At 52.9% G+C, this 21,576-nt stretch overlaps 1 protein-coding gene across 1 annotated transcript; it reads left to right on the top strand.

Moving 5' to 3' along the window:
- The first annotated feature begins 590 nt into the window (after nt 1-590).
- PPP4C (protein phosphatase 4 catalytic subunit) lies at nt 591-20,281 on the top strand. The gene is made up of 9 exons (XM_062602758.1): nt 591-614; nt 3,666-3,765; nt 5,745-5,796; nt 7,242-7,292; nt 8,902-9,003; nt 12,419-12,592; nt 14,604-14,730; nt 16,091-16,280; nt 20,115-20,281. Exons 2-9 carry the CDS (start codon nt 3,668-3,670, stop codon nt 20,242-20,244), a joined length of 924 nt encoding a protein of 307 aa, XP_062458742.1. The 5' UTR covers nt 591-614; nt 3,666-3,667; the 3' UTR covers nt 20,245-20,281.
- Nucleotides 20,282-21,576: the final 1,295 nt, after the last annotated feature.

Here is a 21,576-nt window from a genome sequence, read left to right as displayed (position 1 = left end):
GACCCATAGGGATCAATGGGACCCATAGAGATCAATGGGACCCATAGAGATCAATGGGACCCATAGCGATCAATGGGACCCATAGAGATCCATGGGACCCATAGAGATCAATGGGACCCATAGCGATCCATGGGACCCATAGGGATCAATGGGACCCATAGAGATCAATGGGACCCATAGCGATCAATGGGACCCATAGAGATCCATGGGACCCATAGAGATCAATGGGACCCATAGAGATCAATAGGACCCATAGAGATCAATGGGACCCATAGCGATCCATGGGACCCATAGCGATCCATGGGACCCATAATGATCCATGGGACCCATAGAGATCAATGGGACCCATAGGGATCAATGGGACCCATAGCGATCAATGGGACCCATAGGGGATCAATGGGACCCATAGGGATCAATGGGACCCATAGAGATCAATGGGACCCATAGCGATCCATGGGACCCATAGAGAGCCAATGACTGCGCCCGCAATAGCTGCTGGCCCCGCCTCCTGCCTGACGTCACTTCCTGCCGCCGGTCCACCACTCACTTCCGCTTCCGGTAGGGGCCGGCCCGGAAGTGACGCGCGGCGGCCGCGGCGCCGGAGGTCGCTGCCGGTGGGGCCCTATGGGGTCTGTGGGGCGGTGGGGGGCGGCTATGGGGGTTCTATGGGGGTTCTATGGGGGTCTATGGGGTGTCTATGGGGTGTCTATGGGGGTCTATGGGGTGTCTATGGGGTGTCTATGGGGTGTCTATGGGGGTCTATGGGGGTCTATGGGGGTCTATGGGGGTCTATGGGGTGTCTATGGGGGTCTATGGGGGGTCTATGGGGTGTCTATGGGGGTCTATGGGGTGTCTATGGGTGTCTATGGGGCTATGGGGGGGTCTATGGGGTGTCTATGGGGGTCTATGGGGGTCTATGGGGGGGGGGTCTATGGGGGTCTATGGGGTGTCTATGGGGGTATGGGGGGTCTATGGGGTGTCTATGGGGGTCTGTGGGGGTCTATGAGGTGTCTATGGGGGTTCTATGGGGGTCTATGGGGTGTCTATGGGGCTATGGGGGGTCTATGGGGTGTCTATGGGGGTCTATGGGGGTCTATGGGGGTCTATGGGGGTTCTATGGGGGTCTATGGGGTGTCTATGGGGCTATGGCGGGTCTATGGAGTGTCTATGGGGGTCTATGGGGTCTTTATGGGGCTATGGGGGGTCTATGGGGTGTCTATGGGGTGTCTATGGGGGTCTATGGGGTGTCTATGGGGTGTCTGTGGGGGTCTATGGGGTCTTTATGGGGCTATGGGGGATCTATGGGGTGTCTATGGGGGGTCTATGGGGTGTCTATGGAGTGTCTATGGGGCTATGGGGGTTCTATGGGGTGTCTATGGGGCTATGGGGTGGCTATGGGGGGGTCTATGGGGGGATATGGGTGTCTATGGGGTGTCTGTGGGGGTCTGTGGGGGTCTATGGGGTGTCTATGGGGCTATGGGGGGTCTGTGGGGTGTCTATGGGGCTATGGGGTGGCTATGGGGGGGTCTATGGGGGGATATGGGGGTCTATGGGGGTTCTATGGGGTGTCTATGGGGCTATGGGGGGTCTATGGGGTGTGTATGGGGCTATGGGTGGCTATGGGGGGGTCTATGGGGGGATATGGGGGTTTATTAGGGTGTCTTTGGGGTGTCTATGGGGCTATGGGGTTCTGTGGGGTGTCTATGGGGCTATGGGGGGTCTATGGGGTGACTATGGGGGTTCTATGGGGTGTCTATGGGGCTATGGGGGGGTCTATGGGGTGCCTATGGTGGTCTGTGGGGAGATATGGGGGGTCTATGGGGCTATGGGGGTTCTATGGGGGGATATGTGGGGGATATGGGGGTCTATGGGGGGTCTATGGGGCTATGTGGTGGCTATGGGGGTCTATGGGGTGACTATGGGAGGATATGGGGGGGCTGTGGGGGATATGGGGGGTCTATGGGGGGATATGGGGGGTCTATGGGGTGGTATGGGGGGTCTATGGGGGATATGGGGGGTGTATGGTGTGGCTATGGGGGGCTATGGGGGTTCCATGGGGTGGCTATGGGGGTCTATGGGGCTGCTGTGGGGTGCTATGGGGGTTCTATGGGGCTGCTGTGGGGTGCTATGGGGGTTCTATGGGGCTGCTGTGGGGTGCTATGGGGGTTCTATGGGGCTGCTGTGGGGTGCTATGGGGCTCTATGGGGAGCTATGGTTGCATATGGGGGCTCTATGGGGCGTCTATGGGGGTTTATTAATGAGTGTTCATTAACAACTGTTAATAAGGACTAATTGAAGGGCTCAATTAATGAGCGTTAATTAGTGCGTGTTAATGAGTGTTAATTACTGTTAATTAGCATGCTAATGAGTTTATTAGTGAGTGTTAGGGTTAGTAAGCTTGTGTGAGCGTTAGTAAGCTTGTTAATGGGTGTTAGTTGATGAGTGGTAATTAATGAGTGTTAATTCATGTGTGGTAATGAGTGTTGATTAATGAGTGGTAATTAATCATGTTAATTAGCATTAATGAGTCTTAATGTTCATTAATGAGCGTTAATTAGCGTGTGTTAATGAGTTTTAATTAATGATGTTAATGAGCATTAAGTAATTGGCTTTGTTAATGTTAATTGATTTTGTTTAATTAGTGTGTTTTAATGAGAGTTAATTAGCGTGTATTAATGAGTCTTAAGGAGCGTTAATGAGTTTATTAATTAGCGTGAGTTAATGGGTTAATACTCAGTGTTCATTAGAATGTGTTAATGAGCGTTAATGACTTTATTAATGAGCGTTAATTAGCGTGTTGATGAGCATTAATGACTATTCGTGTTTATTAGCGTGTGTTAGTGAGCGTTAATGACTGTTAATGAGCGTTAATTAGCTTGTGTTAATGAGCATTAATGATTTATTACTGAGCGTTAATTAGCTTGTGTTAATGAGCATTAATGAGCGTTAATGTATTTATTAATGAGCGTTATTGTGTGTCAATGAGCGTTAATGACTGTTAATGAGCGTTAATTAGCGTGCGTCAATGAGTGTTAATGACTTTATTAATGTGCATTAATTAGCGTTGAGTTTATTAATGAGCTTTATTTAGCGTGTGTTAATAAGTGTTAATGAGCGTTAATGATTTATTCATGTGTGTTAATAAGCAGTAATGAGTTTATTAATGAGCATTAATTAGCATGCTTTAATGAGTGTTAATGACTATTAATGAGCGTTAATTTGTCTTGAGCATTGAGTTTGTTAATGACTATTAATTAGTAAGCTTTACTGTCTTTATTAATGAACGTTAATTAGCGTCTTAATGAGCGTTAATGTCTTCATTAATGAGTGTTAATTAGCCTGTGTTAATGACTTTATTAATGAACGTTAGTTAGCCTGTGTTAATGACTTTATTAATGAGCTTTAATTAGCCAGTGTTGATGTCTTTATTAATGAGCATTAATTAGCCTGTGTTAATGACTTTATTAATGAGCGTTAATTAGCCTGAGTTAATGACTTTATTAATAAGCATTCATTAGCCAGCCTCAATAAGCGTTAGCTAAAGTCTGTCCGTCAATGATGCACACATATTAATTACCGTATGCAAATGATCCCCCGGGGGAGTGTGTGTCATTAACATGTATGCTAATTAACCCCCTCATTAACATATGCAAATCACCCCGCAGGCATGGGGGAGCTCAGCGACCTGGACCGTCAGATCGAGCAGCTGCGGCGCTGCGAGCTCATCAAGGAGAGCGAGGTCAAGGCCCTGTGCGCCAAGGCCAGGTCATTTGCATACCCCTCATTTGCATACACCACCACCCCCTCATTAGCATACAACCCTTTTAATTAGCATAGAAACCTTACAGGCATACCCTCGTTCGCTTCTTTAGCGTTAGCGTGCACCCCCTCATTTGCATCAGCGTACACTGCCTCATTATGTTGCCTAATTAGCATAGCCTCATTAGCATACACCGCTTCATTAGCATAACGTAGCGTATGCCACCTCATTTGCGTGCCCTACGTCGTTAGCGTATCAGCCTCATTCGCGGACACAGCTTCTTTAGCATGCACTCATTAGCATACACTGCATCATTAGCATACCCAGCCTCGTTAGAATATCATTTGCATGCTCTCATTAGCATACACTGCCTCATTAGCATATAGATGTCATTAGCGTAGCCAGCTCATTAGCATACACTGCATCATCAGCGTAGCCTCATTAGTATGCACCCCCTCGTTAGCATACGCTGCCTCATTAGTATATGTTGCCTAATTAGCATAGCCTCATTAGCATACACTGCCTCATTAGCATAATGTAGCGTGCGCCACCTCATTTGCGTGCCCTACCTTGTTAGCATATCAGCCTCATTACTGGACACAGCTTCATTAGCGTGCACTCATTAGCATACACTGCATCATTAGCATATCCAGCCTCAGTAGAATGTCATTTGCATGCCCTCATTAGCATACACTGCCTCATTAGCATATAGATGTCATTAGCATAGCCAGCTCATTAGCATACACCGCATCATCAGCGTAGCTTCATTAGAATGCACTCCCTCGTTAGCATATATTGCCTCATTAGTATACGTTGCCTAATTAGCATAGCCTCATTAGCATACACCGCTTCATTAGCATAACGTAGCGTACGCCACCTCATTTGCATGCCCTACGTCATTAGCGTATCAGCCTCATTGGTGGACACAGCTTCATTAGCGTGCACTCATTAGCATACACTGCCTCATTAGCATACCCAGCCTTGTTAGAATATCATTTGCATGCTCTCATTAGCATACACTGCCACATTAGCATATAGATGTCATTAGCGTAGCCAGCTCATTAGCATACACTGCATCATCAGCATAGCCTCATTAGAATGCAACTCGTTAGCATGCACTGCCTCATTAGTATATGTTGCCTAATTAGCATAGCCTCATTAGAATACACTGCTTCATTAGCATAACATCTTGAGCGTACACATCATTTGCATATCAACCTCATTAGCATCCACCCCCTCATTAGCATACCCTGCTGCATTAGCATACACCACATCAGTAGCATGCTTAGCCTCATTAGCATACACTACCTCATTAGCATATGTCATCTCATTAGCATACACTGTCTCTTTAGCACACACCGCATCATTAGCATCCCATTATCAGCCTTCTCTCATTAGCATACACTACCTCATTAGCATACACGGCTTCATTAGCATACACCACCTCAATTAACACCCCCTATAGTTCAATTAACACATCTATGGGGCAATTAACAGCGCTATGGGACAATTAACACCCTATGGGGCAATTAACACCCTGTGGGGCAATTAGCACCCTATGGGGCAATTAACACCCTATGGGGCAATTAACACCCCTATGGGGCAATTAACACCCCTATGGGGCAATTAGCACCCTATGGGGTAATTAGCACCCTATGGGGCAATTAACACCCCTATGGGGCAATTAACACACCTATGTGGTAATTAACATTCCTATGGGGCAATTAACACATCTATGTGGTAATTAACATTCCTATGGGGCAATTAACACCCCTATGGGGCAATTAACATCCCTATGGGGCAATTAACACCCCTATGGGGCAATTAACACCCCTATGGGGCAATTAGCACTCTATGGGGCAATTAACATCCCTATGGGGCAATTAACACCCCTATGGGGCAATTAGCACCCTATGGGGCAATTAACACCCTATGGGGCAATTAACACCCCTATGGGGCAATTAACACCCCCCATTGCCTGCAGGGAGATCCTGGTGGAGGAGAGCAACGTGCAGAGGGTGGACTCCCCCGTCACGGTGAGGGCTATGGGGCAGCTATGGGGCGGATATAGGGGGCTATGGGGTGGATATAGGGGGCTATGGGGTGGATATAGGGGGCTATGGGGTGGATATAGGGGGCTATGGGGCGGATATAAGGGGCTATGGGGTGGATATAGGGGGCTATGGGGTGGATATAGGGGGCTATGGGGCGGATATAGGGGGCTATGGGGCGGATATAGGGGGCTATGGGGCGGATATGGGGGGCTATGGGGCGGATATAGGGGGCTATGGGGCGGATATAGGGGGCTATGGGGTGGATATAGGGGGCTGTGGGGTGGATATAAGGGGCTGTGGGGTGGATATAGGGGGCTATGGGGTGGATATAGGGGGCTATGGGGCGGATATAAGGGGCTATGGGGTGGATATAGGGGGCTATGGGGTGGATATAGGGGGCTATGGGGCGGATATAGGGGGCTATGGGGCGGATATAGGGGGCTATGGGGCGAATATAGGGGTCTATGGGGCGGATATAGGGGGCTATGGGGCGGATATAGGGGGCTATGGGGTGGATATAGGGGGCTATGGGGCGGATATAAGGGGCTATGGGGTGGATATAAGGGGCTATGGGGTGGATATAAGGGGCTATGGGGCGGATATAAGGGGCTATGGGGTGGATATAAGGGGCTATGGGGTGGATATAGGGGGCTATGGGGTGGATACAGGGGGCTATGGGGCGGATATAGGGGTCTATGGGGCGGGTATAGGGGGCTATGGGGGAGTTATAGGGGGCTATGGGGTGGATATAAGGGGCTGTGGGGTGGATATAGGGGGCTATGGGGCGGATGTAGGGGGCTATGGGGCAGATATAGGGGGTATGGGGTGGATATAGGGGGCTATGGGGTGGATATAGGGGGCTATGGGGCGGATATAGGGGGCTATGGGGAGGATATAGGGGGCTATGGGTAGGATATAGGGGGCTATGGGGCGGATATAGGGGGCTATGGGGCGGATATAGGGGGCTATGGGGTGGATATAGGGGGCTATGGGGTGGATATAGGGGGCTATGGGGTGGATATAGGGGGCTATGGGGCGGATATAAGGGGCTATGGGGTGGATATAGGGGGCTATGGGGTGGATATAAGGGTCTATGGGGTGAATATAAGGGGCTATGGGGCGGATATGGGGGGCTATGGGGTGGATATAGGGGTCTATGGGGTGGATATAAGGGGCTATGGGGTGGATATAGGGGTCTATGGGGCGGATATAGGGGGCTGTGGGGCGGATATAGGGGGCTATGGGGCGGATATAGGGGGCTATGGGGCAGATATAGGGGGCTATGGGGCGGATATAGGGGGCTATGGGGTGGATATAAGGGGCTATGGGGTGGATATAGGGTGCTATGGGGCGGATATAGGGCGCTATGGGGTGGATATAGGGCGCTATGGGGCTGTGGGGCTCTGACCCCCATTCCCCCCCCCCAGGTCTGTGGCGACATCCATGGGCAGTTCTATGACCTCAAGGAGCTCTTCAGGGTGAGCTGCCCCATAAGTGCCCCCCCCAGACCCCCAAGTGCCCCCCCCAGACCCCCAAGTGCCCCTCAAGTGCTCCTGGACCCCCTTATTGCCCCCCAACCACTTTTTAATGTCTTTTTATTGCTCCCCACCTGCCCCATAAGTGCTGTCCTGTGCCCCATAAGTGCCCCCTGCCTGCCCCATAAGTGCCCCCCAACTGCTTCTTCATGTCCCCTTATTGCCCCCCAACCGCCCCATAAGTGCCCCCTTTTGCCCCATAAGTGCCCCCCTTCTGCCCCATAAGTGCCCCCCTCCTGCCCCTAAGTTCCCCCCTCCTGCCCCATAAGTGCCCCTCTCCTGCCCCATAAGTGCCCCCCTGTGCCCCATAAGTGCCCCCCTTCTGCCCCATAAGTGCCCCCCTCCTGCCCCTAAGTTCCCCCCTCCTGCCCCATAAGTGCCCCCCTCCTGCCCCATAAGTGCCCCTCTCCTGCCCCTAAGTTCCCCCCTCCTGCCCCATAAGTGCCCCCCTCCTGCCCCATAAGTGCCCCCCTCCTGCCTCATAAGTCTCCCCCTTCTGCCCCATGAGTGCTCCCTTCCTGCCCCATAAGTGCTCCCCTTGTGCCCCATAAGTCTCCCCCTTCTGCCCCATGAGTGCTCCCTTCCTGCCCCATAAGTACTCCCCTTCTGCCCCATAAGTGCCCCTCTTCTGCTCCATGAGTGCTCCCTTCCTGCCCCATAAGTGCCCCCCTCCTGCCCCATAAGTGCCCCCTTTTGCCCCATAAGTGCCCCTCTCCTGCCCCATAAGTGCCCCCCTGTGCCCCATAAGTGCCCCTCTCCTGCCCCTAAGTTCCCCCCTCCTGCCCCATAAGTGCCCCCCCTGTGCCCCATAAGTGCCCCCCTCCTGCCCCATAAGTGCCCCCCCTGTGCCCCATAAGTGCCCCCTTTGTGCCCCATAAGTGCCCCCCTGTGCCCCATAAGTGGCCCCCTCCTGCCCCATAAGTGCCCCCCTGTGCCTGCTAAGTGCCCCCCTTCTGCTCCATAAGTGCTCTCTTCCTGCCCAATAAGTGCCCCCCTCCTGCCCCATAAGTCTCCCCGTTCTGCCCCATGAGTGCTCCCTTCCTGCCCCATAAGTGCTCCCCTTCTGCCCCATAAGTGCCCCTCTTCTGCCCCATGAGTGCTCTCTTCCTGCCCAATAAGTGCCCCCCTGTGCCCCATAAGTGCCCCTCTCCTGCCCCTAAGTTTCCCCCTCCTGCCCCATAAGTGCCCCCCTCCTGCCCCATAAGTGCCCCTCTCCTGCCCCATAAGTCTCCCCGTTCTGACCAATGAGTGCTCCCTTCCTGCCCCATAAGTGCCCCCCGTGCCCCATAAGTGCTCCCCTTCTGCCCCATAAGTGCCCCTCTTCTGCTCCATGAGTGCTCCCTTCCTGCCCAATAAGTGCCCCCTTTGTGCCCCATAAGTGCACCTCTCCTGCCCCATAAGTGCCCCCCTGTGCCCCATAAGTGCCCCCTTTGTGCCCCATAAGTGCCCCCCTGTGCCCCATAAGTGCCCCCTTCGTGCCCCATAAGTGCCCCCCTCCTGCCCCATAAGTGCCCCTCTCCTGCCCCATAAGTGCCCCCTTTGTGCCCCACAGGTCGGGGGGGACGTCCCCGAGACCAATTACTTGTTCATGGGGGACTTCGTGGACCGGGGCTTCTACAGCGTCGAGACCTTCCTGCTGCTGCTGGCGCTCAAGGTGGGGCGGGGGGACCCCCATGTGTGGGGCAGGACCCACATGTGTGGGGCAGACCCCCATGTGTGGGGCAGGACCCCCATGTGTGGGGCAGACCCCAATATATGGGGCAGGACCTCAATGTGTGGGGCAGGACCCATGTGTGTGGGGCAGGACCCAGAGTGTGGTGTGGATCCCAATGTGTGGGGCAGGACCCATGTGTGTGGGGCAGGACCCAGTGTGTGGGGTGGATCCCAATGTGTGGGGCAGGACCCAGTGTGTGGGATGGATCCCAATGTGTGGAGCAGGACCCCCATGTGTGGGGTGGACCCCAATATATGGGGCAGGACCCAATGTGTGGGGTGGACCTCAGTGTGTGGAGCGGACCCCAATATATGGGGCAGAACCCAATGTGTGGGGCAGGACCCCCATGTGTGGGGCAGAGCCCAATGTGTGGCGTGTGTTGGTGCCCCCTACTGCCTGGGAGGCTCCTTGGGGTGTCCATAGGAACCCATTGACACCCCCTTGTAGGCCCCATGTGGGTCCATAGGATCCCATTGTAGGAGGCTCCATGTGGGTCCATTGGGACCCATTGACGCCCCCTTGGAGGCTCCATAGGAACCCATTGTAGGAGTCTCCATGTGGGTCCATTGGGACCCATTGACACCCCCTTTGTAGGCCCCATGTGGGTCCATAGGAACCCATTGTAGGAGGCTCCATGTGGGTCCATAGGAACCCATTGTAGGAGGCTCCATGTGGGTCCATAGGAACCCATTGTAGGAGGCTCCATGTGGGTCCGTGGGGACCCATTGACGCCCCCTTGGAGGCTCCATAGGAACCCATTGTAGGAGTCTCCATGTGGGTCCATAGGAACCCATTGACACCCCCTTTGTAGGCCCCATGTGGGTCCATAGGGACCCATTGACACCCCCTTGGAGGCTCCATAGGAACCCATTGTAGGAGGCCCCATGTGGGTCCATTGGGACCCATTGACACCCCCTTGGAGGCTCCATAGGAACCCATTGTAGGAGGCTCCATGTGGGTCTGTGGGGACCCATTGACACCCCCTTGGAGGCTCCATAGGATCCCATTGTAGGAGGCTCCATGTGGGTCCATTGGGACCCATTGACACCCCCTTGGAGGCTCCATAGGAACCCATTGTAGGAGGCCCCATGTGGGTCCATAGGAACCCATTGACACCCCCTTGTAGGCCCCATGTGGGTCCATAGGGACCCATTGACACCCCCTTGGAGGCTCCATGTGGGTCCATAGGAACCCATTGTAGGAGGCTCCATGTGGGTCCATAGGAACCCATTGTAGGAGGCTCCATGTGGGTCTGTGGGGACCCATTGACACCCCCTTGTAGGCCCCATGTGGGTCCATAGGGACCCATTGTAGGAGGCTCCATGTGGGTCCATCGGGACCCATTGATACCCCATAAGAGGCTCCATGTGGGTCCATAGGGACCCATTGACACCCCCTTGTAGGCCCCATGTGGGTCCATAGGAACCCATTGTAGGAGGCCCCATGTGGGTCCATAGGAACCCATTGTAGGAGGCCCCATGTGGGTCCATAGGAACCCATTGTAGGAGGCTCCATGTGGGTCCATAGGAACCCATTGTAGGAGGCCCCATGTGGGTCTGTGGGGACCCATTGACACCCCCTTGGAGGCCCCATGTGGGTCCATAGGAACCCATTGTAGGAGGCTCCATGTGGGTCCATAGGAACCCATTGTAGGAGGCTCCATGTGGGTCCATGGGGACCCATTGACACCCCTTTGTAGGCTCCATGTGGGTCCATTGGAACCCATTGTAGGAGGCTCCATGTGGGTCCGTGGGGACCCATTGACACCCCCTTGGAGGCTCCATAGGAACCCATTGTAGGAGGCCCCATGTGGGTCCATAGGAACCCATTGTAGGAGGCTCCATGTGGGTCCATGGGGACCCATTGACACCCCCTTGTAGGCCCCATGTGGGTCCATAGGGACCCATTGACACCCCCTTGGAGGCTCCATAGGAACCCATTGTAGGAGGCCCCATGTGGGTCCGTGGGGACCCATTGACACCCCCTTGGAGGCTCCATAGGAACCCATTGTTGGAGGCTCCATAGGAACCCATTGTAGGAGGCTCCATGTGGGTCCATAGGAACCCATTGTAGGAGGCTCCATGTGGGTCCATAGGAACCCATTGTAGGAGTCTCCATGTGGGTCCATAGGAACCCATTGACACCCCCTTGTAGGCCCCATGTGGGTCCATAGGAACCCATTGTAGGAGGCCCCATGTGGGTCCATAGGAACCCATTGTAGGAGGCTCCATGTGGGTCCATAGGAACCCATTGTAGGAGGCCCCATGTGGGTCCATAGGAACCCATTGTAGGAGGCTCCATATGGGTCCATAGGGACCCATTGACGCCCCTTTGTAGGCCCCATATGGGTCCATAGGAACCCATTGTAGGAGGCTCCATGTGGGTCCATAGGGACCCATTGACACCCCCTTGGAGGCTCCATGTGGGTCCATAGGAACCCATTGTAGGAGGCTCCATGTGGGTCCATAGGAACCCATTGTAGGAGGCTCCATGTGGGTCCATAGGAACCCATTGTAGGAGGCCCCATGTGGGTCCATAGGAACCCATTGTAGGAGGCCCCATGTGGGTCCATAGGAACCCATTGTAGGAGGCCCCATGTGGGTCCGTGGGGACCCATTGTAGGAGGCTCCATGTGGGTCCATCGGGACGCATTGACACCCCTTTGTAGGCCCCATGTGGGTCCATTGGGACCCATTGACACCCCATAAGAGGCTCCATGGGGACCCATTGTAGGAGGCTCCATGTGGGTCCATAGGAACCCATTGACACCCTCTTGTAGGCCCCATGTGGGTCTGTGGGGACCCATTGACACCCCCTTGGAGGCTCCATAGGAACCCATTGTAGGAGGCTCCATGTGGGTCCATAGGAACCCATTGACACCCCCTTGTAGGCCCCATGTGGGTCCGTGGGGACCCATTGTAGGAGGCTCCATGTGGGTCCATAGGAACCCATTGTAGGAGGCTCCATGTGGGTCCATAGGAACCCATTGTAGGAGGCCCCATGTGGGTCCATAGGAACCCATTGTAGGAGGCCCCATGTGGGTCCATAGGAACCCATTGTAGGAGGCCCCATGTGGGTCCATAGGAACCCATTGTAGGAGGCTCCATGTGGGTCCATAGGAACCCATTGACACCCCCTTGGAGGCCCCATGTGGGTCCATGGGGACCCATTGACACCCCCTTGTAGGCCCCATGTGGGTCTGTGGGGACCCATTGACACCCCCTTTGTAGGCTCCATGTGGGTCCATAGGAACCCATTGTAGGAGGCTCCATGTGGGTCCATAGGAACCCATTGTAGGAGGCCCCATGTGGGTCTGTGGGGACCCACTGACGCCCCCCCCCCTCCTGCCCCCCAGGTGCGGTACCCGGACCGGATCACGCTGATCCGGGGCAACCACGAGAGCCGTCAGATCACGCAGGTCTACGGCTTCTACGACGAGTGCCTGCGCAAGTACGGCTCCGTCACCGTGTGGCGCTACTGCACCGAGATCTTCGACTACCTCAGCCTCTCGGCCATCATCGACGGCAAGGTGGGCTGACGGCACGCTGACGGCACGCTAACGGCACGCTAACGGCACGCTAAGGGCATGCTGGGGGCAAAAACATGCTAAGAACATGCTAAGAACACGATAAGAGCATGCTAAGGGCACAAACATGCTAAGAACATGCTAAGAACACAATAAGGACACAAGCATGCTAAGAGCATGCTAAGGGCACAAACATGCTAAGAACACGTTAAGAGCATGCTAAGGGCACAAACATGCGAAGAACATGCTAAGAACACTAAGGACACGTTAAGGGCACAAACATGATAAGAACACGCTAAGAACACTAAGGACACGTTAAGGGCACAAACATGATAAGAACATGCTAAGGACACAATAAGGACACAAACATGCTAAGAGCATGCTAAGGGCACAAACATGCTAAGAACATGCTAAGAACACTAAGGACACGTTAAGGGCACAAACATGATAACATGCTAAGGACACAATAAGGACACAAACATGCTAAGAGCATGCTAAGGGCACAAACATGCTAAGAACATGCTAAGAACACGATAAGGACACGTTAAGGGCACAAACATGATAAGAACATGCTAAGAGCATGCTAAGGGCACAAACATGCTAAGAACATGCTAAGAGCATGCTAAGGGCACAAGCATGCTAAGAACATGCTAAGAGCATGCTAAGGGCACAAACATGCTAAGAGCATGCTAAGGGCACAAACATGCTAAGAACATGCTAAGAGCATGCTAAGAGCATGCTAAGGGCACAAACGTGCTAAGAACACACTAAGCACACACTAAGCGCACAAACGTGCTAAGAACACACTAAGCACACGCTAAGCGCACGTACATGCTAAGAACACGCTAAGCGCACAAACGTGCTAAGAACATGCTAAGCACACACTAAGCGCACAAACATGCTAAGAACATACTAAGCACACACTAAGCGCACAAACGTGCTAAGAACACACTAAGCACACGCTAAGCGCACATATATGCTAAGAACATGCTAAGCACACAAACGTGCTAAGAACACACTAAGCGCACATACATGCTAAGAACATGCTAAGCACATGCTAAGCGCACAAGCATGCTAAGAACATGCTAAGCACATGCTAAGCGCACAAGCATGCTAAGAACATGCTAAGCACATGCTAAGCGCGCAAGCATGCTAAGAACATGCTAAGCACATGCTAAGCGCACAAACATGCTAAGACCGTGCAAGCACACGCTAAGCGCACAAACATGCTAAGAACATGCTAAGCACACGCTAAGCGCACAAACATGCGAACAACATGCTAAGCACATGCTAAGCGCACAAGCATGCTAAGAACATGCTAAGCACACGCCTAGCACACAAACATGCGAAGAACATGCAAGCACACGCTGAGCGCACAAACATGCTAAGAACATGCAAGCACACACTAAGCGCACAAGCATGCTAAGAGCACGCTAAGCACACAAGCATGCTAAGAACATGCTAACACACCGCTAAACACACAAACATGCTAATTACGCGCTAAGCGCACAAACATGCTAAGAACATGATAAACACACAAACATGCTATTCGTGCTAAGCGCACAAACATGCTAAGAACATGCTTAACACAAATGCTATACGCGGTAAGCGCACAAACATGCTAAGAACATGATAAACACACAAACATGCTATTCGTGCTAAGCGCACAAACATGCTAAGAACATGCTAAACACACAAACATGCTGAGAACATGCTAAGCACACAAGTATGCATAGAACATGCCAAGCGCACAAACATGCTAAGAACAGACTAACACACTAAGGGCACAAACATGCTAAGGACACACTAAGAAACATGCGGAGAACGCGCTAAGAGCACGCTAAGAACACGCTAAGGGCGCAAACATGCTAAGAACATGCTAAGCGCACAAGCATGCTAAGGATGCGCTAAGCACTCAAACATGCTAAGAACACACTAAGCGCACAAACCCGCTAAGCACACGCTAAGCACACGCTAAGCACACGCTAAGCACACGTATGTTCCCCCTCCCCAGATCTTCTGTGTCCACGGGGGGCTCTCGCCCTCCATCCAGACCCTGGACCAGATCCGCACCATTGACCGCAAGCAGGAGGTGCCCCACGACGGCCCCATGTGCGACCTCCTGTGGTCCGACCCCGAGGGTGAGGCCCCACACGCGTGTTGGGGCGTGTTAGAGCGTGTTAGAGTGTGTTGGGGCGTGTTGGAGCGTGTTGGGGTGTTTTAGAGCATGTTGGGGTGTGTTAGAGCATGTTGGAGAGTGTTGGGGTGTCTTAGAGCATGTTGGGGTGTGTTAGAGCGTGTTGGAGCGTGTTAGGGTGTGTTAAAGTATGTTGGGATGTGTTAGAGCGTGTTGGGGCATGTTAGAGCATGTTAGAGTGAGTTAATGCGCGTTAGAGCATGTTGGAGCGTGTTGGAGCGTGTTAGAATGTGTTGGTGCATGTTAGGGCGTGTTGGGGCATGTTGGCATGTGTTAGAGCGTGTTGGGGCGTGTTAGAGCATGTTAGAGCGTGTTAATGAGCGTTAGAGCATGTTGGAGCGTGTTGGAGCGTGTTAGAGTGTGTTGGTGCATGTTAGGGCGTGTTGGGGCGTGTTGGGATGTGTTAGAGCGTGTTGGGGCGTGTTAATAGCCCATTAACCCCATAGCCCCGTAACCCATTAACCCCATAGCCCATTAACCCCATGGCCCCATAGCCCATTAACCCCATAGCCCCATAGCCTCATACCCCATAGCCCCATTAACTCCATAGCCCATTAACCCCATAGCCCCATAGCCCATTAAACCCACAGCCCCATTAACCCCATAGCCCATTAACCCCATGGCACCATAGCCCATTAACCCCATAGCCCCATAGCGTCATACCCCATAGCCCCATAGCTCATAGCCCCATAGCCTCATACCCCATAGCCCATTAACCCCATAGCCCCATAGCTCATAGCCCCATAGCCTCGTACCCCATAGCCCCATTAACCCCATAGCCCATTAACCCCATAGCCCCATAGCCCATTAACCCCATAGCTCATAGCCCCATAGCCTCATACCCCATAGCCCATTAACCCCATAGCCCCATAGCCTCGTACCCCATAGCCCATTAACCACATAGTCCATAACCCCATCGCTCATACCCCATAACCCCATCTTCACTCCATCCCCCCATATCCCCCATACCCCCCATAACCCCATTACCCCCATTCCCCCCCATACCCCCTACACCCCCCATACCCCCCATACCCCCATACCCCCATCACCCCCATACCCCCATCACCCCCATACCCCCCATACCCCCCATACCCCCATTACCCCCATTCCCCCCTATACCCCCTACACCCCCCATACCCCTATACCCCCATAACCCCCATACCCCCCTTATTCCCTATACCCCCATACCCCCATTCCCCCCATACCCCCCATCACCCCCATACCCCCATACCCCCCCATCACCCCCATACCCCCTATACCCCCCTACACCCCCCATCCCTCCCTAACCCCCCGCCCCATTGCAGACACCACCGGTTGGGGGGTGTCCCCTCGGGGGGCCGGGTACCTCTTTGGCAGCGACGTGGTGGCGCAGTTCAACGCCGCCAACGCCATCGCCATGATCGGCCGCGCTCACCAGCTCGTCATGGAAGGCTACAAGTGGCACTTCAGCGAGACCGTGCTCACCGTCTGGTCCGCCCCCAACTACTGCTACAGGTGCGGCGCGCCGCGGACACGCCACGGACACGCTAAGGACACGCTAAGGGGGATAGCGACAGGCTAAGGACATGCTAAGGGGGGATAGAGACACGATAAGGGGGGATAAAGACATAGATATCCAAGGATTCTATAGCTAAGGATGCATGGACACACTAAGGACATGCTAAGGACACGCTAAGGACACGCTAAGGGGGATAGCGACAGGCTAAGGACATGCTAAGGGGGGATAGAGACACGCTAACCGGGGATAAAGACATAAATATCCAAGGATTCTATAGCTAAGAATGGATGGACATGCTAAGGACACACTAAGGACATGCTAAGGACACGCTAAGGGGGATAGCGACAGGCTAAGGACATGCTAAGGGGGGATAGAGACATGATAAGGGGGGATAAAGGCATAGATATCCAAGGATTCTATAGCTAAGAATGGATGGACACGCTAAGGACACGCCAAGGACACGCTAAGGGGGATAGCGACAGGCTAAGGACATGCTAAGGGGGGATAGAGACGCGATAAGGGGGGATAAAGACATAGATATCCAAGGATTCTATAGCTAAGAATGGATGGACATGCTAAGGACATGCTAAGGACATGCTAAGGACATGCTAAGGGGGATAGCGACAGGCTAAGGACATGCTAAGGGGGATAGCGACAGGCTAAGGACATGCTAAGGGGGGATAGAGACACGCTAAGGGGGGATAAAGACATAGATATCCAAGGATTCTATAGCTAAGAATGGATGGACATGCTAAGGACACGCTAAGGACACGCTAAGGACACGCTAAGGGGGATAGCGACAGGCTAAGGACATGCTAAGGGGGGATAGAGACACGATAAGGGGGGATAAAGACATAGATATCCAAGGATTCTATAGCTAAAAATGGATGGACATGCTAAGGACACGCTAAGGACACGCTAAGGACACGCTAAGGGGGATAGCGACAGGCTAAGGACATGCTAAGGGGGGATAGAGACACGATAAGGGGGGATAAAGACATAGATATCCAAGGATTCTATAGCTAAAAATGGATAGACATGCTAAGGACATGCTAAGGACACGCTAAGGGGGATAGCGACAGGCTAAGGACATGCTAAGGGGGATAGCGACATGCTAAGGACATGCTAAGGGGGGATAGAGACACGCTAAGGGGGGATAAAGACATAGATATCCAAGGATTCTATAGCTAAGAATGGATGGACATGCTAAGGACACGCTAAGGACACGCTAAGGGGGATAGCGACAGGCTAAGGACATGCTAAGGGGGGATAGAGACACGATAAGGGGGGATAAAGACATAGATATCCAAGGATTCTATAGCTAAAAATGGATGGACGTGCTAAGGACACGCTAAGGACACGCTAAGGGGGATAGCGACAGGCTAAGGACACGCTAAGGGGGATAGCGACAGGCTAAGGACATGCTAAGGGGGGATGGAGACACGATAAGGGGGGATAAAGGCATAGATATCCAATGATTCTATAGCTAAAAATGGATGGACACGCTAAGGGGGGATAGAGACAGGCTAAGGACATGCTAAGGGGGGATAGAGACACGATAAGGGGGGATAAAGACATAGATATCCAAGGATTCTATAGCTAAGGATGCATGGACACGCTAAGGACATGCTAAGGACACGCTAAGGGCACGCTAAGGGGGATAGCGACAGGCTAAGGACATGCTAAGGGGGGATAGAGACACGATAAGGGGGGATAAAGACATAGATATCCAAGGATTCTATAGCTAAAAATGGATGGACACGCTAAGGACATGCTAAGTACATGCTAAGGACACGCTAAGGGGGATAGCGACAGGCTAAGGACATGCTAAGGGGGGATAGAGACAAGCTAACCGGGGATAAAGACATAGATATCCAAGGATTCTATAGGTAAAAATGGATGGACACGCTAAGGACACGCTAAGGGGGATAGCGACAGGCTAAGGACATGCTAAGGGGGGATAGAGACATGCTAAGGGGGGATAGAGACACGATAAGGGGGGATAAAGACATAGATATCCAAGGATTCTATAGCTAAGGATGCATGGACACGCTAAGGACATGCTAAGGACACGCTAAGGACACGCTAAGGGGGATAGCGACAGGCTAAGGACATGCTAAGGGGGGATAGAGACACGATAAGGGGGGATAACGACATAGATATCCAAGGGTTCTGTAGCTAAGGATGCATGGACATGCTAAGGACACGCCAAGGACACGCTAAGGGGGATAGCGACAGGCTAAGGACATGCTAAGGGGGATAGCGACAGGCTAAGGACATGCTAAGGGGGATAGCGACAGGCTAAGGACATGCTAAGGGGGGATAGAGACACACTAAGGGGGGATAAAGACATAGATATCCAAGGATTCTATAGCTAAAAATGGATGGACATGCTAAGGACACGCCAAGGACACTCTAAGGACACGCTAAGGGGGATAGCGACAGGCTAAGGACACGCTAAGGGGGGATAGAGACATGATAAGGGGGGATAAAGACATAGATATCCAAGGATTCTATAGCTAAAAATGGATGGACACGCTAAGGACACGCTAAGGACACGCTAAGGGGGATAGCGACACGCCAAGGACATGCTAAGGGGGGATAGAGACACGATAAGGGGGGATAAAGACATAGATATCCAAGGATTCTATAGCTAAAAATGGATAGACATGCTAAGGACATGCTAAGGACACGCTAAGGGGGATAGCGACAGGCTAAGGACATGCTAAGGGGGGATAGAGACACGATAAGGGGGGATAACGACATAGATATCCAAGGATTCTATAGCTAAAAATGGATGGACATGCTAAGGACATGCTAAGGACACGCTAAGGACACGCTAAGGGGGATAGCGACAGGCTAAGGACATGCTAAGGGGGGATAGAGACACGCTAAGGACACGCTAAGGGGGTTAATAACATGCTAAGGGGGATAATGACATAGACATCCAAGCATTCTGTAGCTAAGGATGCGTGGACATGCTAAGGACACGCTAAGGACATGCTAAGGGGTGATAATGACACGCTAAGGGGGTGATAACACATATAGACATCCATTGGTTCCATAGTTAGGGACATGCTAAGGACATGCTAAGGACATACTAACATGCTAAGGACGCATTAGCAGCATGCTAAGGACACGCTAAGGGCTCTGTGGGGCTCTATTGGTCTTTATGGAGTCTATGGGTCTCAATTGGTGGGGTTCTCTATGGGGTCTCTATGGGTCTCAATAGCTCTTCATGGGGTCTCCATGGGTCCGTATGGGTCTCTATGGGGTCTCTGTGGGTCTCAATAGCTCTTTATGGGGTCTCTATGGGGTCTCTATGGTTCCCTATGGGTCTCTGTGGGTCTCTATGGGCCCCTCTGGGTCTCTATGGGTCCCTATGAGGTCTCTGTGGATCTCAGTGGGTCTCTGTGGGGTCCCTATGGGGTCTCTATGGGTCTCTATGGGGTCTCTATGGTTCCCTATGGGTCTCTGTGGGTCTCTATGGGCCCCTCTGGGTCTCTCTGGGGTCTCTATGGGTCCCTATGAGGTCTCTGTGGATCTCAATGGGTCTCTGTGGGGTCCCTATGGGGTCTCTATGGGGTCTCTATGGGGTTTCTATGGGTCTTTATAGAGTCCGTATGGGTCTCTATGGGTCCCTATGTGTTTCTTGGGAGTCTCTATGTGTCTGTATGGATATCTATGGCGTCCCTATATCTCTCTCTGGGGTCTCTATGGGTCCCTATGTGGTCTCTATGGGTCCCTATGGGTCTCTATGGGTCCCTATGGGGTCTCTATGGGTCCCTATGGGGTCCCTATGGGTCTCAGTGGGTCCCTGTGATTGGCAGGTGCGGGAACGTGGCGGCCATCTTGGAGCTGGACGAGCACCTGCAGAAGGAGTTCATCATCTTCGAGGCGGCGCCGCAGGAGACGCGCGGCATCCCCGCCAAGAAGCCCGTGGCCGACTACTTCCTGTGACGCCGGGGTCATCCTGGGGTCAACCGGGGTCATCCTGGGGTCAACCGGGGTCAATGGGGGTCAACCGGGGTCAATGGGGGTCTATGGGAGTCAATGAGGGTCAATGGTGGTCAATGGGGTCACCTGAGGTTAACTGGGGTCAACCATGGTCAATGGGGTCAATGGAGGTCAATGGGAGTCAATGGAGGTCAATGGGAGTCAATGGGGGTCAACGGGGGTCAATGGGCGTCAATGGAGGTCAATGGGGGTCAACGGGGGTCAATGGAGGTCAATGGGGGTCAACGGGGGTCAATGGGGGTCAATGGGAGTCAATGGGGGTCAATGGAGGTCAACGGGAGTCAGTGGGGGTCAATGGGAGTCAGTGGGGGCACAATGGGGTCACGTGAGGTTAGAAGGGTCAACTGAGGTCACTTGAGAGTGACCTTTGACCTTTAGGAACCCCCATGACCCTTAGGGTGACCCTTGACCTTTACGACCCCCGTTGCCTATGGGGTGACCTTTGGGAAGCCCGTGAACTGGGGTGGGTGACCTTTGACCTTTAGGGACCTCACATGATCTATAGTGTGGCCCTGATGACCCCCCATGACTTATGGGGTAACCTTTGACCTTTATGGCCCGTGACAGGTGGCCTTTGACCTTCAGAGTCCCCCTTGCTCTATGGGGTGACCTTTGACCTTTGCGATCTCCGGGTGACCTTTGACCTTCGATTGGGCGAGCCCGTTGCTGGGTGACCTTTGACCTTACGAGGCCATGCACAAATGGGTTGACCTTTGGCCTTTAAGGACCCTCATGACCTCTGTGGTGACCTTTGACCTTTGATGACCGCTCACATGCCTTTCAGTGGGACCTTTGACCTTTAGGGACCCCCGTGACCAAATGGGGTGACCTTTGACCTTCGAGACCCCTCGTTGCCTCTGGTGACCTTTGACCTTCGATTACCCCGTTATGCTGTATGGGGTGGCCTTTGACCTTCAAGACCCCTCGTTACCTTTGTGGTGACCTTTGACCTTCAATGACCCCACTATGACTTATTGGGTGACCTTTGACACCCCTCGTTACCCCTGTGGTGACCTTTGACCTTCAATGACCCCACCGTTACATATGGGGTGACCTTTAACCTTAAGCGACTTCCGCCCCCCCCCCCCCCCCAACCTATGGTTGACCCTTGCCCTTACGCCCCCTTCCTGACCTCCGGTGACCTCTGCGATGACCCCTCCCCTTTCCCCTCCCCCTCCCCCTTCTTTCCCCTTTTTTTGAGGCCGTTTCCGCTCCTTTTAGATAAAAAAAAAACAAAAAAAAAAACCTCCAAAAAAACCCAAAAGTGTCAAAAAA

The sequence above is a fragment of the Pezoporus occidentalis genome, unplaced genomic scaffold (genome assembly GCF_034315485.1).
Source record: "Pezoporus occidentalis ecotype Australia unplaced genomic scaffold, CSIRO_AGI_Poc_V1 ctg784, whole genome shotgun sequence".
Lineage (NCBI taxonomy): Eukaryota > Metazoa > Chordata > Aves > Psittaciformes > Psittacidae > Pezoporus > Pezoporus occidentalis.
The sequence above is the reverse complement of the archived record's forward strand: the minus strand, read 5'-3'. Positions and strand labels throughout refer to the sequence as shown.

Excerpts from the sequence above, each read along its gene's own strand:
- PPP4C (XM_062602758.1), top strand. The coding sequence starts at position 3,668 with ATGGGGGAGCTCAGCGACCTGGACCGTCAGATCGAGCAGCTGCGGCGC. Across the intron at positions 9,004-12,418 it reads TGCTGCTGCTGGCGCTCAAG|GTGCGGTACCCGGACCGGAT; the intron begins GTGGGGCGGGGG and ends CCTGCCCCCCAG. Across the intron at positions 16,281-20,114 it reads GCCCCCAACTACTGCTACAG|GTGCGGGAACGTGGCGGCCA; the intron begins GTGCGGCGCGCC and ends TGTGATTGGCAG.